This window comes from Phycodurus eques, chromosome 18 (genome assembly GCF_024500275.1).
Source record: "Phycodurus eques isolate BA_2022a chromosome 18, UOR_Pequ_1.1, whole genome shotgun sequence".
NCBI classification, from domain to species: Eukaryota; Metazoa; Chordata; class Actinopteri; order Syngnathiformes; family Syngnathidae; genus Phycodurus; species Phycodurus eques.
The window spans coordinates 11,226,813-11,250,097 of record NC_084542.1 but is presented as its reverse complement, the minus strand read 5'-3'; the positions used below and the strand labels follow the sequence as shown (position 1 = coordinate 11,250,097).

The 23,285-nt window shown below is 41.5% G+C and overlaps 1 protein-coding gene across 4 annotated transcripts in view; it reads left to right on the top strand.

Annotated features, from left to right (window-relative positions):
- The window catches only part of fut8b (fucosyltransferase 8b (alpha (1,6) fucosyltransferase)), a 114,033-nt gene extending 94,751 nt beyond the window's left edge, over window positions 1–19,282 (top strand). For 3 of the 4 annotated variants that reach the window (XM_061704895.1, XM_061704896.1, XM_061704897.1), the window contains exons 7-10: window positions 4,649–4,895; window positions 13,506–13,682; window positions 13,777–13,927; window positions 17,014–19,282. In XM_061704895.1, coding sequence (XP_061560879.1) covers window positions 4,649–4,895; window positions 13,506–13,682; window positions 13,777–13,927; window positions 17,014–17,352 — 914 coding nt within the window. In that variant the 3' untranslated portion in view covers window positions 17,353–19,282. Of the gene's footprint in view, window positions 1–4,648; window positions 4,896–13,505; window positions 13,683–13,776; window positions 13,928–15,474; window positions 15,660–17,013 lie in introns of all 4 variants that reach the window. The other variant, XM_061704898.1, reaches the window with a different exon arrangement.
- The last annotated feature ends 4,003 nt before the right edge of the window (window positions 19,283–23,285 follow it).

Genomic DNA, 23,285 nt, shown 5'->3' with positions numbered 1-23,285 from the left:
ACTTGGGCTGAATGACGAATATAAACTGAATGTTGTAAATCTTGTTGAAGCCTCCCTTTGTGATCCAAAACAAAAACAGGCTGCACTGGTAAAATAAAGTGCAAGAGGCTGCAGTTTTACAGCAGGATTGACAGGCGCTGCTGTCTACACACAGGTTGTGTTTACGCCCCCACCCCCCCAAAAACAAAAAACAAAAATATATATATATATAGTGTTGCACAGATCAACAGAGTTGTTTGCCTAAGGCAAACAAACATTTTAAGAGAATCCCTCCTTCTTAAACTGGTGTTGACACCTCAGAGGAATTTAAAGTGGCTCTGATGCCTGACAAATGTGAAATGGGCAGTTCGGTAAGACATAATTATTTTTTTTCAACTCATTTGTACAGCTAAACGGTATTGCTCAGACAAAAGATCGATGCGTTGATAAAATAGGTTACACCACTGTTGCGCATGTAGCAGAATCATTTATTAAGTATTGAGTTACGAATAGAAGACGTTGATATGGTTACTAGACAGTCTTACACTAAAAAAAAAAAAAAGTTTGCATCTCCACAACTGACAAATCTGACACGTTTGCAAAAGGCGATAAGTGAATTGGAGGTTTTACTATCAGGCAGTGGCTGCCTCTCGGTCTCGTTCGCTATCACTTTCTCTCTCATTGCCTCCTTGTTCTCGTGGCCGCATCCTTTCAGCGCTTCGTTTTTTCTCCCAGCAACTCATTTGACTCGTGCTCTCCTGGGCTCTTCCTTCTTATCTGCTGCTCTCGGGGTCCCTTGCCTCTCTTATTCTGCCGCCTTTCATATGTCCTTTCTGACTATCTGCTCTCTCTTTCTCCACTATCTGTCTTTACAGCCTCCTATAGATCCATATACGCCATCAGGCTGCCCCGAACCAACAGCTTATTCATTGCATACATCCTGCATTCTTATGTGTTTTGGGGATTTTCGAAGCAGGTTGTCTTGGTCACCGCAGGGAACTAGTGACACATTGGCCTTGCTAATGTAAGCCTGTTGCTGCTTGACTAGTCCCTATTGTCGTGTCTGTTTCATTAACAGTAGGCAAGTGCGATCTTTGCAAAATGAGGCCAGGGGCTTAAATATGCAGAATGTGTTGTTAATGTTCCCTTTCAAATGCGTGTCCTTATTCTCCGTGTGCCTTGTCTTATACCCTATACTTAGCAATTCTTTGTATTGTCACAGTACGAAACCGATTTGGTCGGTGTTTTATTGGAAAAAGCCCAGTTGAATTTTATTCACGCCCCACCTTCTTTTAAATAGCTTTATATTGTTAACCCACTTTCTGTAAAGAGTTTCCCCTAGGATGTGAGGCATTTATAGGCTGAAGGAATGAATTGTATATGCATCTGTGACTGGGTATTTTCGTCAGGAAAACATATAGCTTCAGGGGGTCGGAATCAAAGATAGCGAAAAAGTCATTATGGGACCTGCTTGTTTCTTCCTGCGCATGGGAAATTGCTGAAAACAAAACATAAAAAGATGGGATTAAAGTAGAAATAACATGCAATTCACTAGCCTGGAGAGTGACAATGGTGAAGGGAAGAGTTTGTCCTTGGAAATTTGGTTGGAGTTTCATAAAGTAATGTACACTAATTATTAGTTAAAATAGAATAAAACTGTATTAGAATAGTACGTTGTTAAGAAATAGCACTTTTATGGTTAAGTATTCATACCATAAAGTAGTGGGTAGCACCGCATTTGCCTCACAGTTATGAGGTTTGGAGTTACAAACTCAACCTTCCTATGTGAGATCTGCATGTTTTCCCATGTCCGCATTGCGTGTCTTTTTCTGTGTTTTCCGACTTCCTCCCAAATTTCCAAAAACGTTCATGTTAGGTGAATTGAAAAAGTTGAATTAGTACTCTCTTCTTATTATTATTAACTACTAACAACGGAGTTCCGTTCCTATGGCGGTGAAATACACAAAAACTTGTAGGGTTTAAATATTAAATAATCAAATGTAAAACAGAAAGTACGGCGGTAACTGAGCGTGCCTTTTTGTGGCGCATGCCGTTTTCTTACACTACTGCGCAAACCAACAAACTTCATTTTGCACCTTTCGTAAACTCAAAGACTTATATGCCGGGACCATCGTAAACCAGGTTCTACCTTTCTATGTGTTATGGGGCCCAATGACTTGATTTGCCCTGGATGCTAGCAACTCACACTTCCACCATTGAGCTTATACACTATGATGAAGTAATTGGGCTTTCGAAGTATCAACTGGTTTATCTTCTTGGGACAGTTACAAAATTGTTGTGTGGATCAAACAAATAGTTTCTCGGATCCGGCCGACCCATTAACTGAATGTGAAAAGTTCTTGATTTACTTGGGAATGTTTAGGCGAACAGGGGCAACGCATAATTAGAAGATGGGTTATTCCATGGAGGATCTGACTGAGTTCATTTGCAAAGTGGAGAACCATCATGTTTGTTGCTCGGTGTTACTCTTGTCTCTTTGGATTCAGCTTCTGAAATATGTATGAAGCCTTCTAGGTGAAAGCTTTTGGATCTAATTGAGTGGCTGTGGGTGGAACATCAGTCCATTTGTGCCGGGTCTTGAAGCTACTGTATGTTCATCCCTCTTTGTATGCCTCATGCCAACTTTGTCATACAAGTAAACCAATCTCTTGTCAAAAAGCAAATGTTTGTTTTTATAGTACTACATATATTTACACAATAGTAAGTTCCGACCAAGCAATTTGGTTGGACAGGAATCATTCCATGAATTATGATACATAATAGTACAACAGCACTTTGACTAACTTTAACTTTTATTATATAAAGTACTTTTACACAGTTTACACACCCCCTGTTAAAATAGCCAAAGTAAATAATTTAGAAACGTTTTCCACCAGTAATGTGACCTATAACATACAGTATACTCCTCAGTTAAAGAAGAATTGAAATGCTTAAAAAACGGTAACGTGAAAATAAAGACCTGAGATTGTAGAGTTATGAACATCATCTTATAAAAGGGGATGTGGTGGTTTCAGAATTACCCAATCACATTCAAACTCTTGTTAAATGGGAGTCAGCACACACCTGCGACAATTTAAAGTGTCTCGGATTACTTCCAAATAAAGTTCAGATGTTCCTGTAACCTTTCACTGACATTTCATTATTATTTTTTTAATTTTTTTTTTTTTTTTTTTTTGCTTTCAAGCATAAACCTAAAAGTTTTGAGCTAACACTGACTGCTATTTGGAACTGTTCTTAATGTCCTCCACCTTGACTAAGGCCCCGGTTCCAGCTGAAGAAAAACACCCCCCAGCAATTTTTAAGTTACTTTTTAACACTGTATAATGCGTCTTCAATTCTGTACTTGCCTCATAATTCAGCATTGCGACACCCAAATTGAGGCTTCATTTTGTTTCTGCCCTTGTCCCTAACATGATTTTATGGACCCATCATGTTGAAGGCAGTTTTTACACACTTTTTGTTGCCGCTTATTTAGGAAGTGTGCAGATGTTGTTTATAGCTGTATTAGGACTTGTCTCTGGTGCTTCGACGGCCTCAAACCTGATCATATGTAAATGTGGGATACACATACACACTTTATCAAGGATTTATAACAGAAAGATAGTGTAGGTTGTCTTCCAGGCATATCCCTGCTGGTGAAATGAGATTATCAAGGGTTGCATGTTTGTGTTTGCAGTTTACTGTTATTTTCATTGGCTCCCGACTAGTTGTTACTGTTGGGCCACCTGTTTTTCCCTTTTGCATGCATGCCCGTGCTGTCTTCAAGTGTGTGTGCGTGCACTTAAATGTACATATACATGGTCATACAGTTGGCGACGATGTGAATGTAGAGAGTTCTGGCAGTGGCCCAAGGTTTTTTGCTACCCGGAGAGGTGACCTTTATAATCAGTCCAGCTCAACCCTTTGCCCACGGCATCTGCCAATCTAGACTCAGCCTGAGGGCGCCAATGGCTGACCACCCCCCACCCCACCAGAAGTACACCACCACCACCATCCTCTCCACAGCCCAACTATCTTTGATTCGGAGGAACTTACCTTTGCCTTAAAGCAAGAGCACTTGGGAAAGACCAACTATCGACCTATCACTCAGTCACACTAATTAGTGCAAAGACCTTCAACAAGGCATGAATATCCATTTGACTTATGTATATTGTTTCTGTCCAGTCCAGTCTTGCTCAAGCTGATTGGTCACCTGGCCCACTTAGCCCTAGTAAATGTAAACTGTAGTGCCAAAAAGGTGAAATTAGATTTTGGATCTCCATTCTTTTTAGAGCTATCCACTAAAATTGAATGGGTTCTTGCCTGTGCCACAGCTCTGCAAAATTTCATGGACAATCCTGTTAACAAACTAGCAAACAAACGGTTAGCCCAGCAATACTTTTTGTCTTGTCAATTTTTTTTTTATAGGTTTTGTAGAAATTAGTTCAAATACACCTTAAATTACAGTACAGTATATCATGCATCTTGTGTTTTACTGTGTGGTGTGCCCCCAGCTATTAAACACTTTACAAGGACTTTGATATTATTTTATTCATAGTTTTGCTTCTATTGTATTCTATTTGCTTCTATTCACACATCAAGTATTGAGTAGAACGGTTTACTCAAGAATTAATAAATAGTCATGATGTACAACGCATGGTCTTTGCAGGAGAGGCCCACGATAAGGATGTCCAGGTTGTGGAGTTGCCTATAGTGGACAGTCTTCACCCTCGCCCCCCTTACCTGCCTTTGGCCATCCCCGAGGATCTGGCGCCGCGTCTGCACCGCCTGCACGGTGACCCGTCCGTCTGGTGGGTGTCCCAGTTTGTCAAGTATCTGGTGCGGCCCCAGGCTTGGCTAGACAAGGAGATCCGGCAGACCACTGCCAAACTGGGCTTTAAACACCCCATCATTGGGTAAGACCACTCACCCCCGTGCTTTTTATTGCATTCATGAGCAAATTTTCATGAACTGTTTACAAGGTTTCTATTGGGCTCCTATCAGCGTTTCAAAGCAAACAGAAGGCCTGGTAAATAGCAAATAAAGACATAGCTTCGGGGTGATGATGAAGCTTTTGCTGAGGTCAATATTAGGTTAATGCAATAGTATTACCGTAATTTCTCGTGTATAATGCGCATTTTTTTCCCCAAAAAATTGTCACGTCAATAGTGCGCATTATACATAGGTATAGGGGGGGAAATGGGGGGGGGGGGGGGGGGGGAACGATCACATTTTATCAATGTATGCCGCCATCTAGTGGTTATGAAACAGGTGTAGCCTAAACTTTCATTCCAATATGACAGGGGTACGTATGACTGCATATATGTACGTTTGTGCTGATAAGTTTACATACCCTGGCAGAATTTGTGAAATATTGTTGTTGTTTTTTTTTAAATATGACTGAACAGCAACCATCATTAATTTCTTTATGGTTATGTTTAATGATAATGCTTTTCTGAAAAGCTTGACCGTTTAATTTGAATCCCATCCATTCATCCATTTTCTTAGCCGCTTATCCTCACAAGCCTATCCCAGCTATCATCGGGCAGGAGGCGGGGGTACACCCTGAACTAGTCGCCAGCCAATCACAGGGCACATATAAACAAACAACCATTCGCACTCACAGTCACACCTACGGGCAATTTAGAGTCTTCAATTAACCAACCATGCATGTTTTAGGGATGTGGGAGGAAACCGGAATGCCCGGAGAAAACCCACGCAGGCACGGAGAGAACATGGAAAAGCCACACAGGCGGGGCCGGGTATTGAACCCCGGACCTCAGAACTGTGAGCCAGACGCTCTAACCAGTCGTCCACCGTGCTGCCTAATTTGAATCACATCCATCCATCCATTTTCTGAGCCGCTTCTCCTCACTAGGGTCGTGGGGGTGCTGGAGCCAATCCCAGCTGTCATCGGGCAGGAGGCGGGGTACACCCTGAACTGGTTGCCAGCCAATCGCAGGGCACATACAAACAAACAACCATTCGCACTCACAGTCATGCCTACGGGCAATTTAGAGTCTCCAATTCATGCATGTCTTTGGGATGTGGGAGGAAACCGGAGAGCCCGGAGAAAACCCACGCAGGCACGGGGAGAACATGCAAACTCCACACAGGCGAGGCCGGGGATTGAACCCGGGTCCTCCGAACTGTGAGGCTGACGCTCTAACCAGTCGTCCACCGTGCCACTAATTTGAATCCCATTAAATAAAATTAAATGTGTTTCGCCTGGTCCTTCATGTTTTCTTTAAAGAATTGTACCCATCTTACAAATTCTGCCTTGGTAATCAAACATATGAGCAAATATGTGTGTTTTCTAATTTACTAAATAAAAGTAGGGCTGTGAATTCCAAATAAGTAAAAAATAAAATAATAATAATAAAAAAAAGGATCAAACCAAGTGCTTAACTTCAGAATAATTCTTTGAAAAAAAATACAGATAATACTTCATGTTTTGATCATATGGGTAGAAGCAAAATCATGCACTGTAAAAATGCATTATACATAGGTAGAAGGGTTTTCCAGAATTTTAAAGTCAACTTAGGGGGTGCGTATTATACATGGGTGCGCATTATACACGAGAAATTACGGTAAATGTAACAGAAATTGAGGTTTTGTTCATTTTTTTTTATTATTTGCTCCAGTCTTTGTCAGTTAGAAAATAACCAGGTTCCCTTGTTTGTTTAATTATTGCCAATACCTGCTGCTAAAAGACCAAAACCAGCAATGGAATTTCCCCACATATAATTATTGTCTATATTAATCACTGTGACTCCACTAAAAGTTATTAAACATGTAATTGAGTTGCATAAATTGTTGTCTGTTTTTGAGTTAATCTCACATAAACCACCCTCTTCTTAATGTGCTGCTAATGAAAGATAACACTAATTTAGCCCCAAACTACATTTTCTCTTTAGTGAACAGACATGTTCTTTAATAAGACTCTTTCAATAACTTCGAAGTGTATTCATGACCAGCTTTTTAAAGAATTGTAAAACCTAGTGTTGGATGATGAAACCATTTAGAAGTAATGCGTTTCTGTGACAGCAGCTTTCAGTTCTGATATCAGTTTTTCATATGTGCACTATAGGTAAACTTACATAAGCTGTACAAATAAGTGGAAATTATTTACAGCTGTTTATGGACAGAATTTCTGGACAAAGCATAAGAGTACCTGTAGCTGCTAACCACCAATGTGGTTCTGACTGGTAGCCTCATGAAAATGTTATAGAACGTCTTTGCAAGAGTGGTTCATTGACTTATTTTGAATCTGCCGAGTTGAGACTCAGCACTTCCGAATCGGAGCCCATGTTTCTTTTTCGGAAAAGGATGGATTGCGCCCTTCTGCTTGGGAGTGAGTCCTGCCCAATATAGAAGAGTTCCAGTGTTTTTTTTAGACCTCCACTAAAATGTAATGGATTTTTTTTTTGGCACATGTGCCACGGCTTGACAAGTTTAATGCAAATCTATGCTCTTGTCGATTTCTGCTGTCGCTTTGGCAAGCTCTTCCAAGTTTGACCACTGGGAGCAGACCTCAGGTCAAACCTGAGCCATGCTGGACCTAGGTCTTTACTAATTTATTTGCATGAAGCAACTTCAAATCAGAGCCCGTCATCGATTTTGCCCTTTGGATTGGGAGTCCTGCCTCAGGTGGTAACATGGTTGCTGTATCAGATTGTCATGGTGAAAAGAGAGATCAAGCCAAAATTTAATTCTTTCAATTTAGGCATTGATTTACATTCTTACCCTCATCTATGGTGACAAGCTTTGCAAGGTGGCGGTTAAAACTGGCTGAATCCCTTAGGACATGGGTCTCCACCCACCGGGCCACAGACTGGTAGCGGGCCGCACAGAGACAGAGAGAATTTCATTTTATTTATTTTTTGAAAATGAGGTGCCTCTGTCAAAACGCTCATTATGGTCACTCGATGGGAGGGAGGGGCGGGGGGGTGGGGGGGGTGGGGGGGGTAAACCCACAAGCTAGCAAAAATGTTCGGAGAGCTTAATCAAAAAGAGGAACAAATAATGAGACAACATCAGACAATATTGGCAAAATAAGTCAATATGGGCAGTCTTAGTTAAAGTACAGGTTCATTGCTCGTTGACTCCCGTGCGCCAAAACCTGCTCTGCTCGCAAATGAGGCAATGAAGGCATCAAAACTGCTTCCGCACTTGGAGCCCTAACAAAAAAAGAAAAAGCCTTTGGAGTTTTTTTGAAAGAATAAAAGATTACCTCAAGATGGGAACGGTTCATGGAGGAGAAATGAGCGCAGGGCTCCCACTAATTACAACAACTACATTTAGCGTAATGGTGAGTTTTATATTAATTAGTTTGTTTTTATTTGTCTCTATGTTGGTCCATCATAATTTGTCTTCATGTGACCCTTGGGACAAAAAAGGTTTGGGGCCCAGCTGCCTCAGGGAGTGTAAAGAGCTCAGTCATCCAGGAAGGAGCCAGAATAGAACCACTGCTCCTCCACATCAAGAGGAGCAAGTGTTGGTATTCCAGTTGGCTCATTTGGGTGCCTCCAGAACATCTGTCTTCCTGGCAAGGTGTTCTGGACCTGTCAAACCGGTAGGAGACCTCAGGGCAGAACTAGGGAACACTGAAGGGACAGTGTGTCGGAGCTGACCCTCGGCTGAACTTGAGGATGTGGCCGAGGGACAGGGAAGCCTGGGCATCTCAATTTAGACTGCTGCAACCTGGACCAGGAGTCTAGGAGATAATGAATGGACGGATGGACGGATTTTTCTGTCCTCATTTTTTTTCCTCATTGCATGGCACCCATGTGCCCAACTCAGGGAACATTTGCATTTTGCCTGCAAGCCTATTCTCTTTATGCTGCACTTCTTGCATCAGCTATTATTGTAACCTGCTCGCTTAGCCAGATGGGAGATTTTATCATTTCACACCCATGCGCATGATGATGAGCGCAGAGCACGCAGTCACGAGAAAGCACCGTACATGTAACTGACTTTCAGCACATTTGTTGAGATAGACCAAACTTTTCACGTTGTCCCATGAGACTCCACCAGTCTCCAACTACAGGGGAAGGCAAAAGTTGAAATTAAACACAAAGACTGTGAAGCCATCCCAACTTAGTTGTCCTCAAAGATCACATTCGTACACTCTTGGCGAACCATACTGGTCCCTCACAACTATGGTTTTGCTGCAAGCGATCCTCCCTCATCATGCTCCCATCTGGCTCCTGCTCCGCTCATTTCGCTCCAACTCTTGTTATATTCCGACTGCCTTTGCTTTGCCTTTCGTTGAGCAGAGCAGCTACCGTCTCTTTGAGCGCTCCTTGACTCTCCTCTCCTTTATCTCCTCTTTCTTTTCTACTTTCTGACTCATTTCTGATCGCGACTTGCATTTCATTTGTTATTGCCGCCAAGACTTCTCAGATTTGTAGAGACCGCTCTCCCCTCTCCCTCACGTTCCCCTTGGCACACATCTGTATTCACGAGCCTTTGGCTCTCGTATAGTTTTCCACACATCTCTGTTACTCTACTTTGTGTCTCCTCTGCCACCCATACACCTTGCACACACACACACACACACCGTACACTCCCTCTCAATAGCTGAGAAAAGGTTTGATCGCTTCTCCCCTCACATCCTCACACATCCACTCAATGAGCTAATGTAGCAGCAAAGTGTCTGTAAGCTTCTGTCAGCATTCTGGTGGGGGATAATAATGTGTGTCTGCTTGTGCGACTGTGGGCTAAAGTGTGGGGAAGAGTGTGGAAAAGACCCACAAGTGTGAGAGCAGGTGAAAGTTGAGAGTGCTGGTGGTTTACCCTCTTAAATAAAACACCATATTAGATCTCAGACACATGACAATCAAGCCGACATAAAAAACAGTTTTTACATAGATAAAGAAGGCCCCAACTATCTCACTTCTTTATTCGCGTTCTTCCCATGTTGCGGTTGGTCGTTTTTTGTTGAAAAGCCCCCCCAAAAAAATGATGCACTTCTGAAGTGGTTTTACATCACGCTGACTTGAGAGAAATTGGTGGAATTATGAATGTTACGACCAAATAGGTGCACCCATCTGAATTTGTGTAAATCATTAGAGTAACACAGTTTTATCTTCTTCCTGTTTTTCTGAGCCATGCTTGTTGCGAATTATTAACAGTCGTGCAGCAAGAATAATCATAGCGGGCACATGAGGACACATGAGCCAGATGAATATTCAGTGGAAATTGGCTACATAACCGCAAAGTGCTTTTTTGGATTTATTTCTATTCCCCCCCCCCCCCCCCCCCCCCCTCTAATCTGCACAGCCTAGCCAGCGCATCATGCAACTACTGAATAAGACAATAGTGTATCTGTCTAAAGACTCATAGAGCTGCTATGACGAGAAGCCCAGTGATGTTTAAATCCTTTTGATCGCCTTCCAAAGTGCTGACGTCACATGCAAATAAAAGATTTATTTGGTGTATATGGGTTTTATTTTTTTTATTTTGGGGGGCGGGGGGAGCGCACATGCAAGCGTATCTCTTGTGTGGGTGTCTATGAAGTATGCTTGTGCTCAGTGCCAGTATTCTGTCTGAATCGAGATGCGTGCTTTGAAATAATGACCGGGGCTGCTGTGTGCGAGCTCAGGTGTGGCATCTTCGGAAAGGAGAAGAGGGGTGGAAGTGATAGAGATCTAGACCATTTTTTTTCCTTTTATATGTCACCTAAATAAAGGGTCATTCCTTCCGATACTCACGGCCAGATCTCTGGCCCGGCCTGTTTATTATTCTCTCGCTCTCACAAAACGTCAAACTCCTTTCCCCAAAAGTGTCAGGCGGCCTGGAGGCAGGAGGAGCTGGTGGCATCTCTTTAATTAACTAGGAAGCTGTCTGTGGCCCAACACAGATGGTTGTACTTGGCAGCTACCTGGCGCAAGACTCAAAACAACTTTTTGTTCATTGCATACATACTGTAGTTATTTATACAGTGGAACTGCTGTATTCTAACGTCGCCGAGTTCATAATTCCATCAAATCTCGTGAGACAAATCAAAGTTTGAACATGTCTTTTTCTGCAGTCTAGGGAACCCAGTTTTCTACATAAAATGAAATTCGGTAAGACATGTTTGTTTTCATTTACGGTCGCTTCCGTATTCGTCAGCCTTGCTGCTTGATTAGCTGACATTCAGTTCAACGCCGCCATTCTCGGCGTCATGACTCGAGAGAAGTCGCTGTTCCCCACACACATGAAGCGTTTTGGTCGTAAATATTGAACACGTTCATTATATCAGATGGTCGGCCCTGACCTGTTTCGGACCCTAAAATCGGGACGAATCCACACACATCAGACCTAAGGACAAGCTTAATAAGATTTAAGATTGTCTGGTGTTTGACGTGCTTTGTCGGGAAGGGGCAGAATCGGCACAAAAACAGGCCGATTGTTTTTGCGTGTACCGGGCCTACTAACAGCTAGTCACTGAAAAACTCACCTATTTGCAGTTTCTGTAACCAAGCCAATTGGCCCTGCTCCTTGTAAGTTACCAGGTTAGCAGAGGAGTAGCTAGCGATAGCCACCAGCTGATACTTTAACAGCAAACAGCAGCATAATGGAAGTTTCCAGTAGCGGTCCGACAGGCAGGCCTTGTGGTATCTATGTTGGGGAAAGCAGTGTGGTAAACTTCTCAAGATGATGCAAAGAAAGGTCCGCATCACATTGGCAGTGGTGGAAGTAGTGATTGGTATTTTTTTCTGGGATCATAGTTTGGTATATTTAGGCTTTAAACTATTAATATCGGCATTTAACATTTTTAGTGGTGGTGTTAGTTACACGCAGATTTTTGCTTTTCATGTCGGAGCTTGGTCCGTAACCACCGCGGGTAGCGGGGGGTTCGCTATACACCAGTAATTCAGCGGACCCAGCGTCACCACATGCATCATCACTTGTGATCAAGTAGACTCTTACGTTTTTTTGAATGTTTTTTGTTTTTGTTTTGTTTTGTTTTAAAGAATTGAAACACGAATAAACTTATGGCAAAGTAAATGTTTTTACAGTTAAGACTATGACTAGGACCCTGCAATGAATTATTTCGATGGCCATCATTTCCTATAAGGTTGCATTTTTATTAGACAGCTAGATTGATAGTGATAGATTGATGAATACTTTATTCATCCCATGAGGAAAATTACAAGAGCGTGTCGTAAATTGTGCCTCTAAATCACTTGTAAAACTGTGCACGGAAAACAAATGAATTAAATGGTGTGAAAATACACACAAGCTAATTAGCCAATTGGGTAAGAAGCCGTAAACATCATGATTGCAAATGTGTCATAACAAATGAGCCCCCACTTTTTCTTTTTTTCTTTTTTTCTTTTTTTTTTTTTAATACATTTCGCAATTTTCATTTCTTCCTCGAGGCCACAAGTCACAATACAGAGATGTGGCTGGCTGCTTTCGTAATGTAATAGTTCTGGATGGAATAAAAAATTGGGTTTCGACATCCATCAGTTTGAGGCATGCGACTGTGTCAGGAGAGGACGTATGTTCATTCTCACCCATGCCTGCTTCTTTTTGTTTTGTTTTGTTTTGTTTTGTTTTGTTTTGTTTTATCACCTTCATATATCCAGTCGGCTCCCGCTTTGTCCTGGATTGCTGGAAGGAATGACACAGAAATAACAAGAGTGTTGCTTATTTCTCCTCCTGACTTGTCCTACATATGCCAAAGCCTGTGCCTCTGCAAATACCTTCTATCACTGCTATTCATTTGATAGTTTATATGAGGATATTGCCACTGCGCAAATGGAAGGGAGTATGTAGAAGGGTGGCGCTATCCTGGTGTTCATCAGACACTTTGGGGACAAAAGTATCGGGACACCTGCTGGAAGCAAAAATATGGAGTTGGTCCTACACCACCACAAGGTACACCCAAAATAAACAAAAACTATTATAAGGTGAAGCATACATTTTCTATTAGGCTTGTCCTCATTAGTCTCAGGCAAGCTGGATCCAATCCCAGCTGGATTTCGGGTGAGAGGCAGAATGCACGTAACGTGCATTTTTCGGGATGTGAGAGAAAGCCGGCCGGAGTGCCCAGAGAAAACACAGAGGCTGACGCACCAATCAATACACAGCCGTGCTGCCTGCATTATTATTAGGTCTCGTATTGGATCTCATTAGATTGCGCAAGTGATCATAATGTGGGTAGTCGTATGTATAATAGAGGAATACAAATCAATGAATCGACTTTAAACTGACCTTATTGGAACCTGGTGTTTGTGTTATGGTACATATAAATACACTGAACAAAAATATGAGCAAAACACTTTTGTTTTTACTCCCATTTTTCATGAGCTGAACTCAGGCATCTGCGACTTTTTCCCCTATTTCTCTCAAATATTGTTCACAAATTGTTAGTGACCACATCTTCTTTTGAGAATATAATCCGTCCTCAGTAAGGTTCATGAAATTCCTTATTGGAATTTCTCAGAGGGTCAAAACTGAAAACGTGTCAACAAAAGCGTCATAACAATTGGATCATTCTAAATATGTTTTCCGTCCCTGCGTGCGCGCAGCGTCCATGTGAGGAGGACAGACAAAGTAGGCACGGAGGCAGCCTTCCACCCCATCGAGGAGTACATGCTACATGTGGAGGAGCAGTTCCAACATCTGGCCCGACGTGTGCACGTGGACAAGAAACGAGTCTACCTCGCCACGGATGACCCCTCCTTGCTGCAGGAAGCCAAGACAAAGTCAGTCTCCAACACATATTTTTCTTTAATCGCTGATTTTAGTTCTCTTTAAAGCCATTATGACTATTTGTTACTTCCTTGCTGCCCTCCTTAGGTATCCTGACTATGAGTTCATCAGCGACAACTCCATCTCGTGGTCTGCGGGCCTTCACAACCGCTACACTGAGAACTCTCTGAGAGGAGTCATCCTAGACATCCACTTCCTTTCCCAGACCGACTTTTTGGTGTGCACTTTCTCCTCACAGGTCAGTGCACCCTAATTCAGACCATATTTTCGAGACCTTGGCAAGTGGTACAAGTGGCTCCTCCCTTTACGGCGCTACCGACATACAACGTTTTGAGGCAACGGGCGGTGCGCAATGAACTACACTGTTCATATTATTCGCGGGGGATATGGACTGTGCCTTGCTGCGAGTAATTCACGACCACGAATCCAATCCACGGATAGGCGAACCCGCTTCTCGCGAATACGCGGCGGAACACTGTAGTTTGCGCGGCGCCGTAAGAATACATCGTCACGCAGCACAAGACGGCGCGCTCAGTTAACGCCATACATTTTAGAAGGGTTTTTCACGCATATATTTACTTTCATTATGATTTTACGACTGCGTGAGCTTAGGTTAGGGATAGACTACAGCGAGACTACAACCATATCCGATTTGCGTACTAATTCAGGTTACGTGACCACCATACAAATGGAACTTAGTTCACAACTGACGCCTGTACTAAAATTGAACAGCATTATAATCTAGAATAATTGTTGTTCCCTTTCAAACGTTGTGTGCTTGTAACATGACCTGAGATCGCAACATGGGCCAAAAATATCATCTTTTGTTGTACTCCTTACAACAGACACAGACTCCATATCCAGATCAGGATGACTCATTCTTGAGTTAAACAAAAACAATGTTTCCTCTCAAACATTCATAAGTCGCGCTGGTGACAAGCAGGTTTCTTGTTTTTGTTGATTCAGTGATGCATTCAACTTTTCCTTGCGTTGACTGCAGACGCTGCGAAATCAATTTCACTTCTCGACTGTAGGCCGAGTGAGGGTAGGAGCGAAGAGAGCAACCGTTCCACATTGCTGTTTTAAGTATAGGTTTAGGGTTACTTCATTAACAAGGGAGTGACTGCATGTTCGACAAGTGTTCAAAAATGATAAGCAAATACATGGAGTTTTTGCAGTCAGTCAGCGGCAGAAACGTTGAGTCCAGTTGCCATGGCGACCTTTCATTTGCTGGAATCTTCCTCACCGGCTGCTCTTTCGAACGCTCGTCCTTTATATGGCGTTTGATGGCTGAGGTTAGCAGCTGTTTGATGGAATGAACAAAAATAACTTCCAAGTCAAAGACGCACATGTCTGTAAGAAAGAAGTCAAAGAGCTCGTCTTTTTCATGGAAAACCATGCGTTGTGCAACAAAACCAAGTAAAATGGTTTCTTGGAAGACAGTTGATTGTTTGTCACAAGGCAAAGCTGAATCACTTTCCGTGACCTGCATGGTTAAAGACAATTAGCACGTAGTTTACCAGCTATTTTTTAGAGTGAATGGCTTTCCCCGATAACCCTCTAAGTGGCTTGTATGCCACGGTTAGTCACTTAGTCTATACTTCAGCCCACTAACTGAAAGACTTCAATCATGAGGCTTTAGATTTAGACATAATATACAAGATACTCTATACTCACAAAATGTTTGGGGTATTTGGCTTGCGGGTTCAATTTCAGAATGGAACTTCAAATGTACTGAATGTCCAACTGTCCACCATTTCGGTCCTTTTTTTTTTGCACAAAAAGGAGCTGAACAGCGAGATTCACAACAGCTGTTTGATCCACAACCCTGACCTACAGTATAAATTTCGATGGACATCCAGTTCTATGCCTTTCTGTGAGTCTTCCAGTGTGTCTGTATCTCTGTGTCAACCTGCTGCTGCGGGCCCTTGCCTCTGAGAACATCCTGTTTGGAGCTTCGTAATGACGAGGTACTTTTGATCAATTGTAAGGTGTCGTTTTGGTCTCCTGATGTGCAAAAATGATTGAAACATTAAACAGTTGGACTCGGTTGCATTCAAAAATTTAGAGAAGGTCAAATTAAGTTCACCTGTCGAGTTAGAGTGCATTGTATCTCCGAAAGCAGAATATCCCTCACTCCTCGGGAGTTGTGTGTAATCATAAATTGTGATTATTCCATTTCTTTTACGAAGGAATATGTATAATTCACTCTTTTGTAATAGAAATGTTTAGGTATAGTTAACAGTAAAAAAAAAAAAAAAAAATCTGTCTTTCTACAAACATTAGTATATGATGTTCATTTATGTTTTCAAAATGTTTAAGCTGACTCAAGAAAATGTGCATAGTGCAGAGTCACATCTGAAAAAGTCTTAACGATGGAGTGGGAAAATAAAAGGACACTTTTTTTTTTTTCCCCATAAAGCTTATGATGTCATAAAAGCAGTGTCTTCGTATTTTACATAGTTTTCTGCGAGTTTTATGATGAATGTACTCACCTTCCAGGCAAAGCAATTATCAGAGGTGGTCTGCACTTGGTATGAATGCTTGAGTTCAGCTCATTAAAAATCTGAGCAATAATAATAATAAATGCTTTGATGTCAATTCAGTAAGAGGTAAAAATACACAAATCATTAGAGTCCCTGTTTGCAATTTTTAAAGATTTATTTTCATGCCTATGTGAACATACTGTATGTGGTATGTTACCTCAAATTTTTGGAGCGATAAAAAATAAAAATTTGATAACTTGTTTGTGCATATTTAGTACGAAAGTGAAAAAAGATGTGTTTTTTTATGAACACTCCTCTTGGAAATTGTGATGAAAATAACAATTCTGCCCATGACAGCTTACAAATGACCTTACTTTTGTCTACTTCTTTTGTTCCGGATTTATACGGGAATCCAAAATGACTGAAAACATCAGATTTACAGTAAAAGTCGAAAGTGCCGTCTTCACTCCGCTGCTGCCCGCCAGTCGGTAGTTGTTTAATGGCGTGCGGCCTCCGTCCGTACAATGCCAGTCACAGTCAAAGCACCCCACACTGGCCAGGAGGTGAATCGATTCAGAGGATTTGCTCAATCCATATTGAATTGGAGCGTGCCCAGTTACCGCCGTATTTACTCTTTTTTAGGGGTGAGTAAAAAATATCGCATCTGAAGCTCGCTCGTAACACAAAGCAAAACAAAAACTGACCAAGCAGCAGCTCGCAACTGGAAAAAGTCGTAAGTTAGGACACTCTTAAGTCAAGGCGCCACTGTATTTTGTCCCACTCCCGCTATAAACAGCCCCCCGCACGGTATCACACTTCTGGTTGCTTTCCACCGCAGGTGTGCCGCGTGGCCTACGAGATCATGCAGACCCTCCATCCGGACGCCTCGTCCTTCTTCTACTCCCTGGACGACATCTACTACTTCGGAGGCCAGAACGCCCACAATCAGATCGCCGTGTACCCGCACCAGCCGCGCAACAGCGAGGACGTCCCGCTGGAGCCCGGCGACGTTATCGGCGTGGCCGGCAACCACTGGGACGGCTACTCCAAGGGGATCAACCGCAAACTGGGCCGCACCGGCCTCTACCCCTCCTACAAGGTCAAAGAGAAGATCGAAACGGTCAAGTACCCGACGTACCCCGAGGCAGACAAACTGCTCGAGACCCACAAGAAATGAAAGGGGAGGAAAAAATATATAAAAAAATACAATTAAAATATCAGAAGACGAGGAGGAGAAAGCCGTTGACTCCGGTTTCCAGGGAAGGAGGCTGCTTTTGTACAGAACAGGAAGGCCTGCATAGCAAGCTAGATGAGGAGAAAGGAGCTGCACCCTCGGGTGACGGGACTGCACTCAGTGCATGTGTGCGCGAGTGTGTGTATGGACGTGTGTGCACTTGTGCGTGTGTCAGGTCGCAGAGGATTTGCACCACTACTCCCCTGCCTGAGCGTGTTCAAGCGGGGTCTGTAGCGTCTGTAGATTTTAAATCAACCAAGAAAACACTTTTAAAAAAAAAAAAAAAAAAAATACAAATAAAAAACTGTCGGAGCGGATCTTTACTGTAAAGACTGGACCCACCACCCCTCCTCTCTCCCAGGTTTGAAAACTGGAGAACCAAGTGTTTTTATTTAAGTTTTTGGGGGAAGGGTTTTGATTCTATATTTGCCTTTTTTTCGTTTTTATTTTGTTGACTGAATGTACTGTATCCTCTTTTTGCCAGACTCCACTCCATGTAATTCCTCCATCTCGTCCCACGTGCAATTAATTTTAATATACCATGTTGTGCTTTTAATTCCCTTTCAACCCCACCCCCAACCCCCGCCCAACGGTCTTAATTTTTTAAGCGTGCTGCTTGTGTGTTGTGTACTGTACCACACGTGTGTGTGTGTGTGTGTGTGTGTGGCATAGAGAGGATTTGTGTGCTGCTTTCAAGGGGCCATGTTAGCAACTTGCCTGGTGCCTGCTTCTTTTTCGCCACCTCGGGACTGAATTGTGTTTGTGTGCCTGGCAGCGATGTGGGGATGGGGCGGTGGGGGGTGTCTACGTGTGTGTGTGTGTGTGTGTGTGTGTGTGTGCTGTGGGGGCACTTTGAACAATGGAAAAGTTCGGTCACCCGCCTCGTGAATAGTGGTGATGTGCTGATTTACATCAACATTCTCGCCAAATGAAGCACTCTGACTTCTGTTCTTATGTCCATCCTTTTTGTTTTTTTACTTTGCTATTTTAAAATACAGTAAATGAGGACAAGGGTGTTTTTAAAACGATAATGCTATGTCTTCTCAAAAGCCATCATTTCATGACTTATGTTCCTGGGCATTGTCTACGATGACCACACATCAAATAAACTTGAGAAACCAATGCGGGTTTGCTGTTTAACTAATCGGAATGTTCACTGGGGTGAAGAAAGTTCAACATGATTTGAAAATCGCATACCGTTTATGCTTTGAAATCCTGATGAATGTAGTATTTTTCGTGGTAACATTTTACATTTTCAATGGTACAATTTGGAGTTCAAAACATCATCTTGTGTGACGTCAACTGCACATACTGTAAGATTTGAGGTCAGTGGGGGTCTAAAGCAGGTTTTGGCAGAGTCCTGTAATATTTGTTATCATTTTGCCATTTTTTTCCTGATATGGTAATTAAAAAGTATTAACTTTTTATACGTGTATCTAAATACTTGGTTAATTTATTCTGAGAAACAACAACAGCATCACAGAACAAATTGTGTTCAACTTTTGAGTTTCCACAGTATTTTTATTAAAGTTAGCAAACCTCTAAAAATGGAGAATACATGCTTTCATTGGGCGGGAACAGTATGTGGTGGACCCTAAAAAAAAATTTTTTTAAACGTCATGTCAGTATACTGTCCAAGCTCTTAAATATACAAGTACATCTCAATAAATAAGAAAATCGTGGAAAACTAAATTTATTTCAGTAGTTCAATTCAAATTCATATACAGTAGTCACTACGCAAAGTGAACAATGGCGTAATTTTCTTTGTATCGTTGCAATTTTATTCGCTGACAGCTAACAAAAACCCCATGTTCACCTTTCAAGAAATTAGAATTAGAATAGATTAGATTAGAATTGATAGTTAAGACACAATCTAAATGATTTGTAATAGAGAAATTTGGTCAGAATTGGCCTTTGGAAACTATTTCCCAATGTGTTAAATGAATTTCTCATCTGCACTGTGACTGCCGGGACGAATTTCTTGACAATTTAAACATCTCACCGGACATCCATGACAATCACGGTCGCCATGAACATCATGTAAACGTAGCATTAGCAAACTAGTTGAGAGTGAATGGACTCTCCCAGTTGCAGCCAAGTAGTGCACTCTATTTTGCCTCAGGATTGCTTCAAGGCGAGATGACTCAACACAATCGACACAATCTTTAACGACAAGTTGTTTAACCGATTATTATGAGCAGCTTGAATCTTCACCTGTTAATAAGAATTTGGTAATGGTGCAAAAAAGAATGTTTTAATTGGTTGGAAACAGATTTGGGAAAAAGTGTGAAACACAATGAACAGATAATGAACTTGATAAGGCTCTAGTGTAGTTTTAATGTCTAGCAGATACATATTGTATTCTCCCATAACTCGGTGATTTGAGCTTGTGCCTCCCTTCAAAACTATCAGCTTGTTTCATCAATGTTTTTCTTCTTCTTTTTTTTCCCGTTCCAAGCCAAAAACAGCCCAACTTGTCTTTTGACGGGCATATTAAATTGATTTATGACATTTTCGCTTCTCAGTAGCCCTGCTGCTCTTATCTGCTGGCCTACTTCCTGCTTCCTCCACGTCTGACTCCCTTCCAATCTCTTTGTCTTATTTATGTGATGTCTTGTTGCTTTCTCACTCGGGGGGGCTCGGGGAGTTTCATCAGAGATCGCGCTTTAATTTCGCTATCTGCACGCTTCATTGAATACTCATAAAAGAAAAGCTAGGCGAGTCATAATAATTGTATTGGTTTTGTTTCCTCTGCTTGACAACAGTCCATAGCCAATTTGGTGCGTGTTGACCAAGAAACTGTAATGCGCTGCACTGCATCAAGCGTCTCCTTTGAAAGGGAGCCATTCCCCACTTGGGCTTTATGCACATGCTAACCGGAGGCCACTTTAATTAAAATGTGCTCATTGCTGTCACACAGTCATTTAAGAGAGATGTTAGCTCACTTAATTATTCCCTTAATTGGCTGTCGAACCCGGAGGAGCCTGCCGTTTTGTTTTTGTTTTTTTAGCAGGCACCTTCTTTTAATGCATTCCAAGTGCAACTTTTGTCCGCTGGGGAATACAGCAGAGGTCCCAACCCATTTACACACGCAGTTGCAATGTCAAATTAATCCAACTTGTTGCTTTAAAGCTGGCGTCTCCAGACTTTGTCCTCAGAGGGCCTGAAACAGAAAAATGGAAGGAGGCAAGGGCCACATTTTTAAACCTTTAATTTATCATACACGCGACAAACAATCCGTGAAGCAGTTCACTATTTTACCACAGCTAACCCCTTGAAATACTAACCACTTTGCACTAACTTGTTTATACCGGTGGAAACAGAGCAGTTTATAACTGCGTAAACTAATCCCTTCACTCACCAGTTTGCCTGCCTATATAATCTAACCAGTTACAACTTGTTTATACCAACCAGTTTTTCCTGTGTAAATTTCCCAATTTATAAAAAGTTGACATCACGTATCATGTACTAATTAATCATTTTGCACCTGTGTAAATTTATGGTTTATGAATGTGTGAATGAACTGCTGTTCAAAAAATGTATCTAAACACACCAGTTAACACCTGAGTCAAGCGACAAGGTTACGAGTATATTAACCGTCTTACACCTGTGTAAACTAACTAATTTATCTCAGAGTAACTAACCATGAATCTATGTAAATAAGCTGCTTTACACCTATTTAAATCTGTGTTACACGTGTAAAATGAATGATGTGCACGTGTATTTTGGCATCTTAGCATGTGATTGGATTCTCAACATGCACATAAATGGATATTTCTTCGTTTTTTCAGAATCCAACACTGACTCGTGCTGAAAATGTCAGATAAAGGAATATTACTTGGTCTATACTCCAGCCGGACCAAATTATTAACAACAGTGACCTCTGCCAAGGCTGAATAATTCTAATTTGCATCAGTTTGAATACACCTGTATGAATACCGCATTTTGTCATTAACACTCATGCATTATTCATCGAGATATTAAAGAGAAAAAGACAAAATTAGGAGGAAAAACTGAATATACAATGTATTCTGGCTGCACACCAGAGGTAATGTCTACAATAAGTGTACTAACTTATCCGGCAAAGCTAAAGCTCGGTGAAATGTTATGGAATATTGCCTATCTGGACCATCAATCTGGTAAGAGACAGCTGATTTAATTCTGAACGACTCATGCAAAATGCGAGCGGAAATAAAAAACGATGCTCGCCTCCGACGTGGCACTATAGTACCATCAAGTGTCACCTTTGTGCAAAGGTAGATAGTAAGGACTTCATCATTCTGCCATCGGCCCTAAATCAACTCAGCAGTTGCCCAACCCCCCCTAGACATTTATCAGAGGACCATTTGAAACGTCCTCCTAGTAAACTCCGCTCTGTAAAAGGAATTCTTGGCAAACCATAAGCACACTGTAGCCGGGGAGCAACAAAGGGATTTAATTTTGCACATGTAGCGCACATGTAGTGGACTTCGATGGGATCCCTGCTGGGTAGACGAGTCACCCGAGGACTTGCGTTTGCTTTCGATACAGTCTATAAAATAGTGTTTGCTTGCCAGCAACTTAAACATACATTTGTGTATTTGACACAAATACCACTTGTGTGTGTGTGTGTGTGTGTGTGTGTGTGTGTGTGCGCAGTTTCATGAGGGGCGTGTGCAACCGTGTGCTGGATGACAGCTTCATGAAAAGCGCAGATGGTGCTCCAAATTCCTCTCTGATGAGGCAAACTCTTTGCACTGACAAAAGGCATTGTATTCTCTTTTCTCCCAACTTATCTATTACCTGGATTTATTTTTTATTTTTTTACCTGGGCAGTTTACACCAGGGGTCGGAAACCGAAGGCATTGTGATCCAGTTGGACGTGCCATTCTTTTAAAAAAAAAAAAAAAAAAAATACTCATATGAACTGAAAAATGTAAAACCAGATATTGTGATTGCCGTATCATATGACATATGAAATGGCCCCTGATAGGAAAATGGTTCCCCATCGTGCTTTACACAAAAATATCCTCTCAAGTTAGCTGTAGAGTTGTTAATTGTTGTGCATAACAGCTCATTGTCTATCTAGGTCACAAGCAACCCATTAAATAAGCCTCTTCTCACAACAGAGTAGAATGTAGAACAACAAACTTGGGCATAACAACATTTTATCAAATAAAGTAGTGTATGAATTACACTATGATAAAATAGTGTTACGAAAAGAAAAATGGTAAGTACGTACAGATGTTTTAAATGTACCAATGTGTGTCCACGACAGAAGCAATGTGAATTACAAACGTGAAAACTCAAGAAAATGTCATATAAATTTGGAGTCAATGCCAATACTTAAAACAAGACTCTAGGACAGGGGTGTCAAACTCTTTTTTTGTCTCTTATGATTTCCCTCAGAGGGCCATTAGAACAGTGAAACCATATAAATGTTTAATCACCAAATCATATTATTACCATAAGACAACAAATTAAGCTATAACTAGTTTGAAATCAAGGATAATAGTTTGTTCAAGTATTGTTTAAGTTACTTTAGAAGAAGGGTTTGGTAACAGAAAAAGGCAATATCTCAACATTATTGTTTATTATTATGCAAATTTTGAATTTGGGTACAGACACATAAAATGATGTGGCAGGCCGCATCTGGCCCCCGGGCCTTGAGTTTGACACCGATGCTCTAGGATATCATTCAAATTAATAATATTATTATTAATATACAATTTGGATTATACTCCATATTACACAATTTATACTGAAAATGCTATATTTTGGGATAAGTTCATAATGGTTAGTGTATATTGTCATAAAATTCTATCATGTAGAGTTCTCTTATGGATGCTCATTACTAGGCACTAGTGTTGTGCTCAAGATCTCACAATCTGACTTTT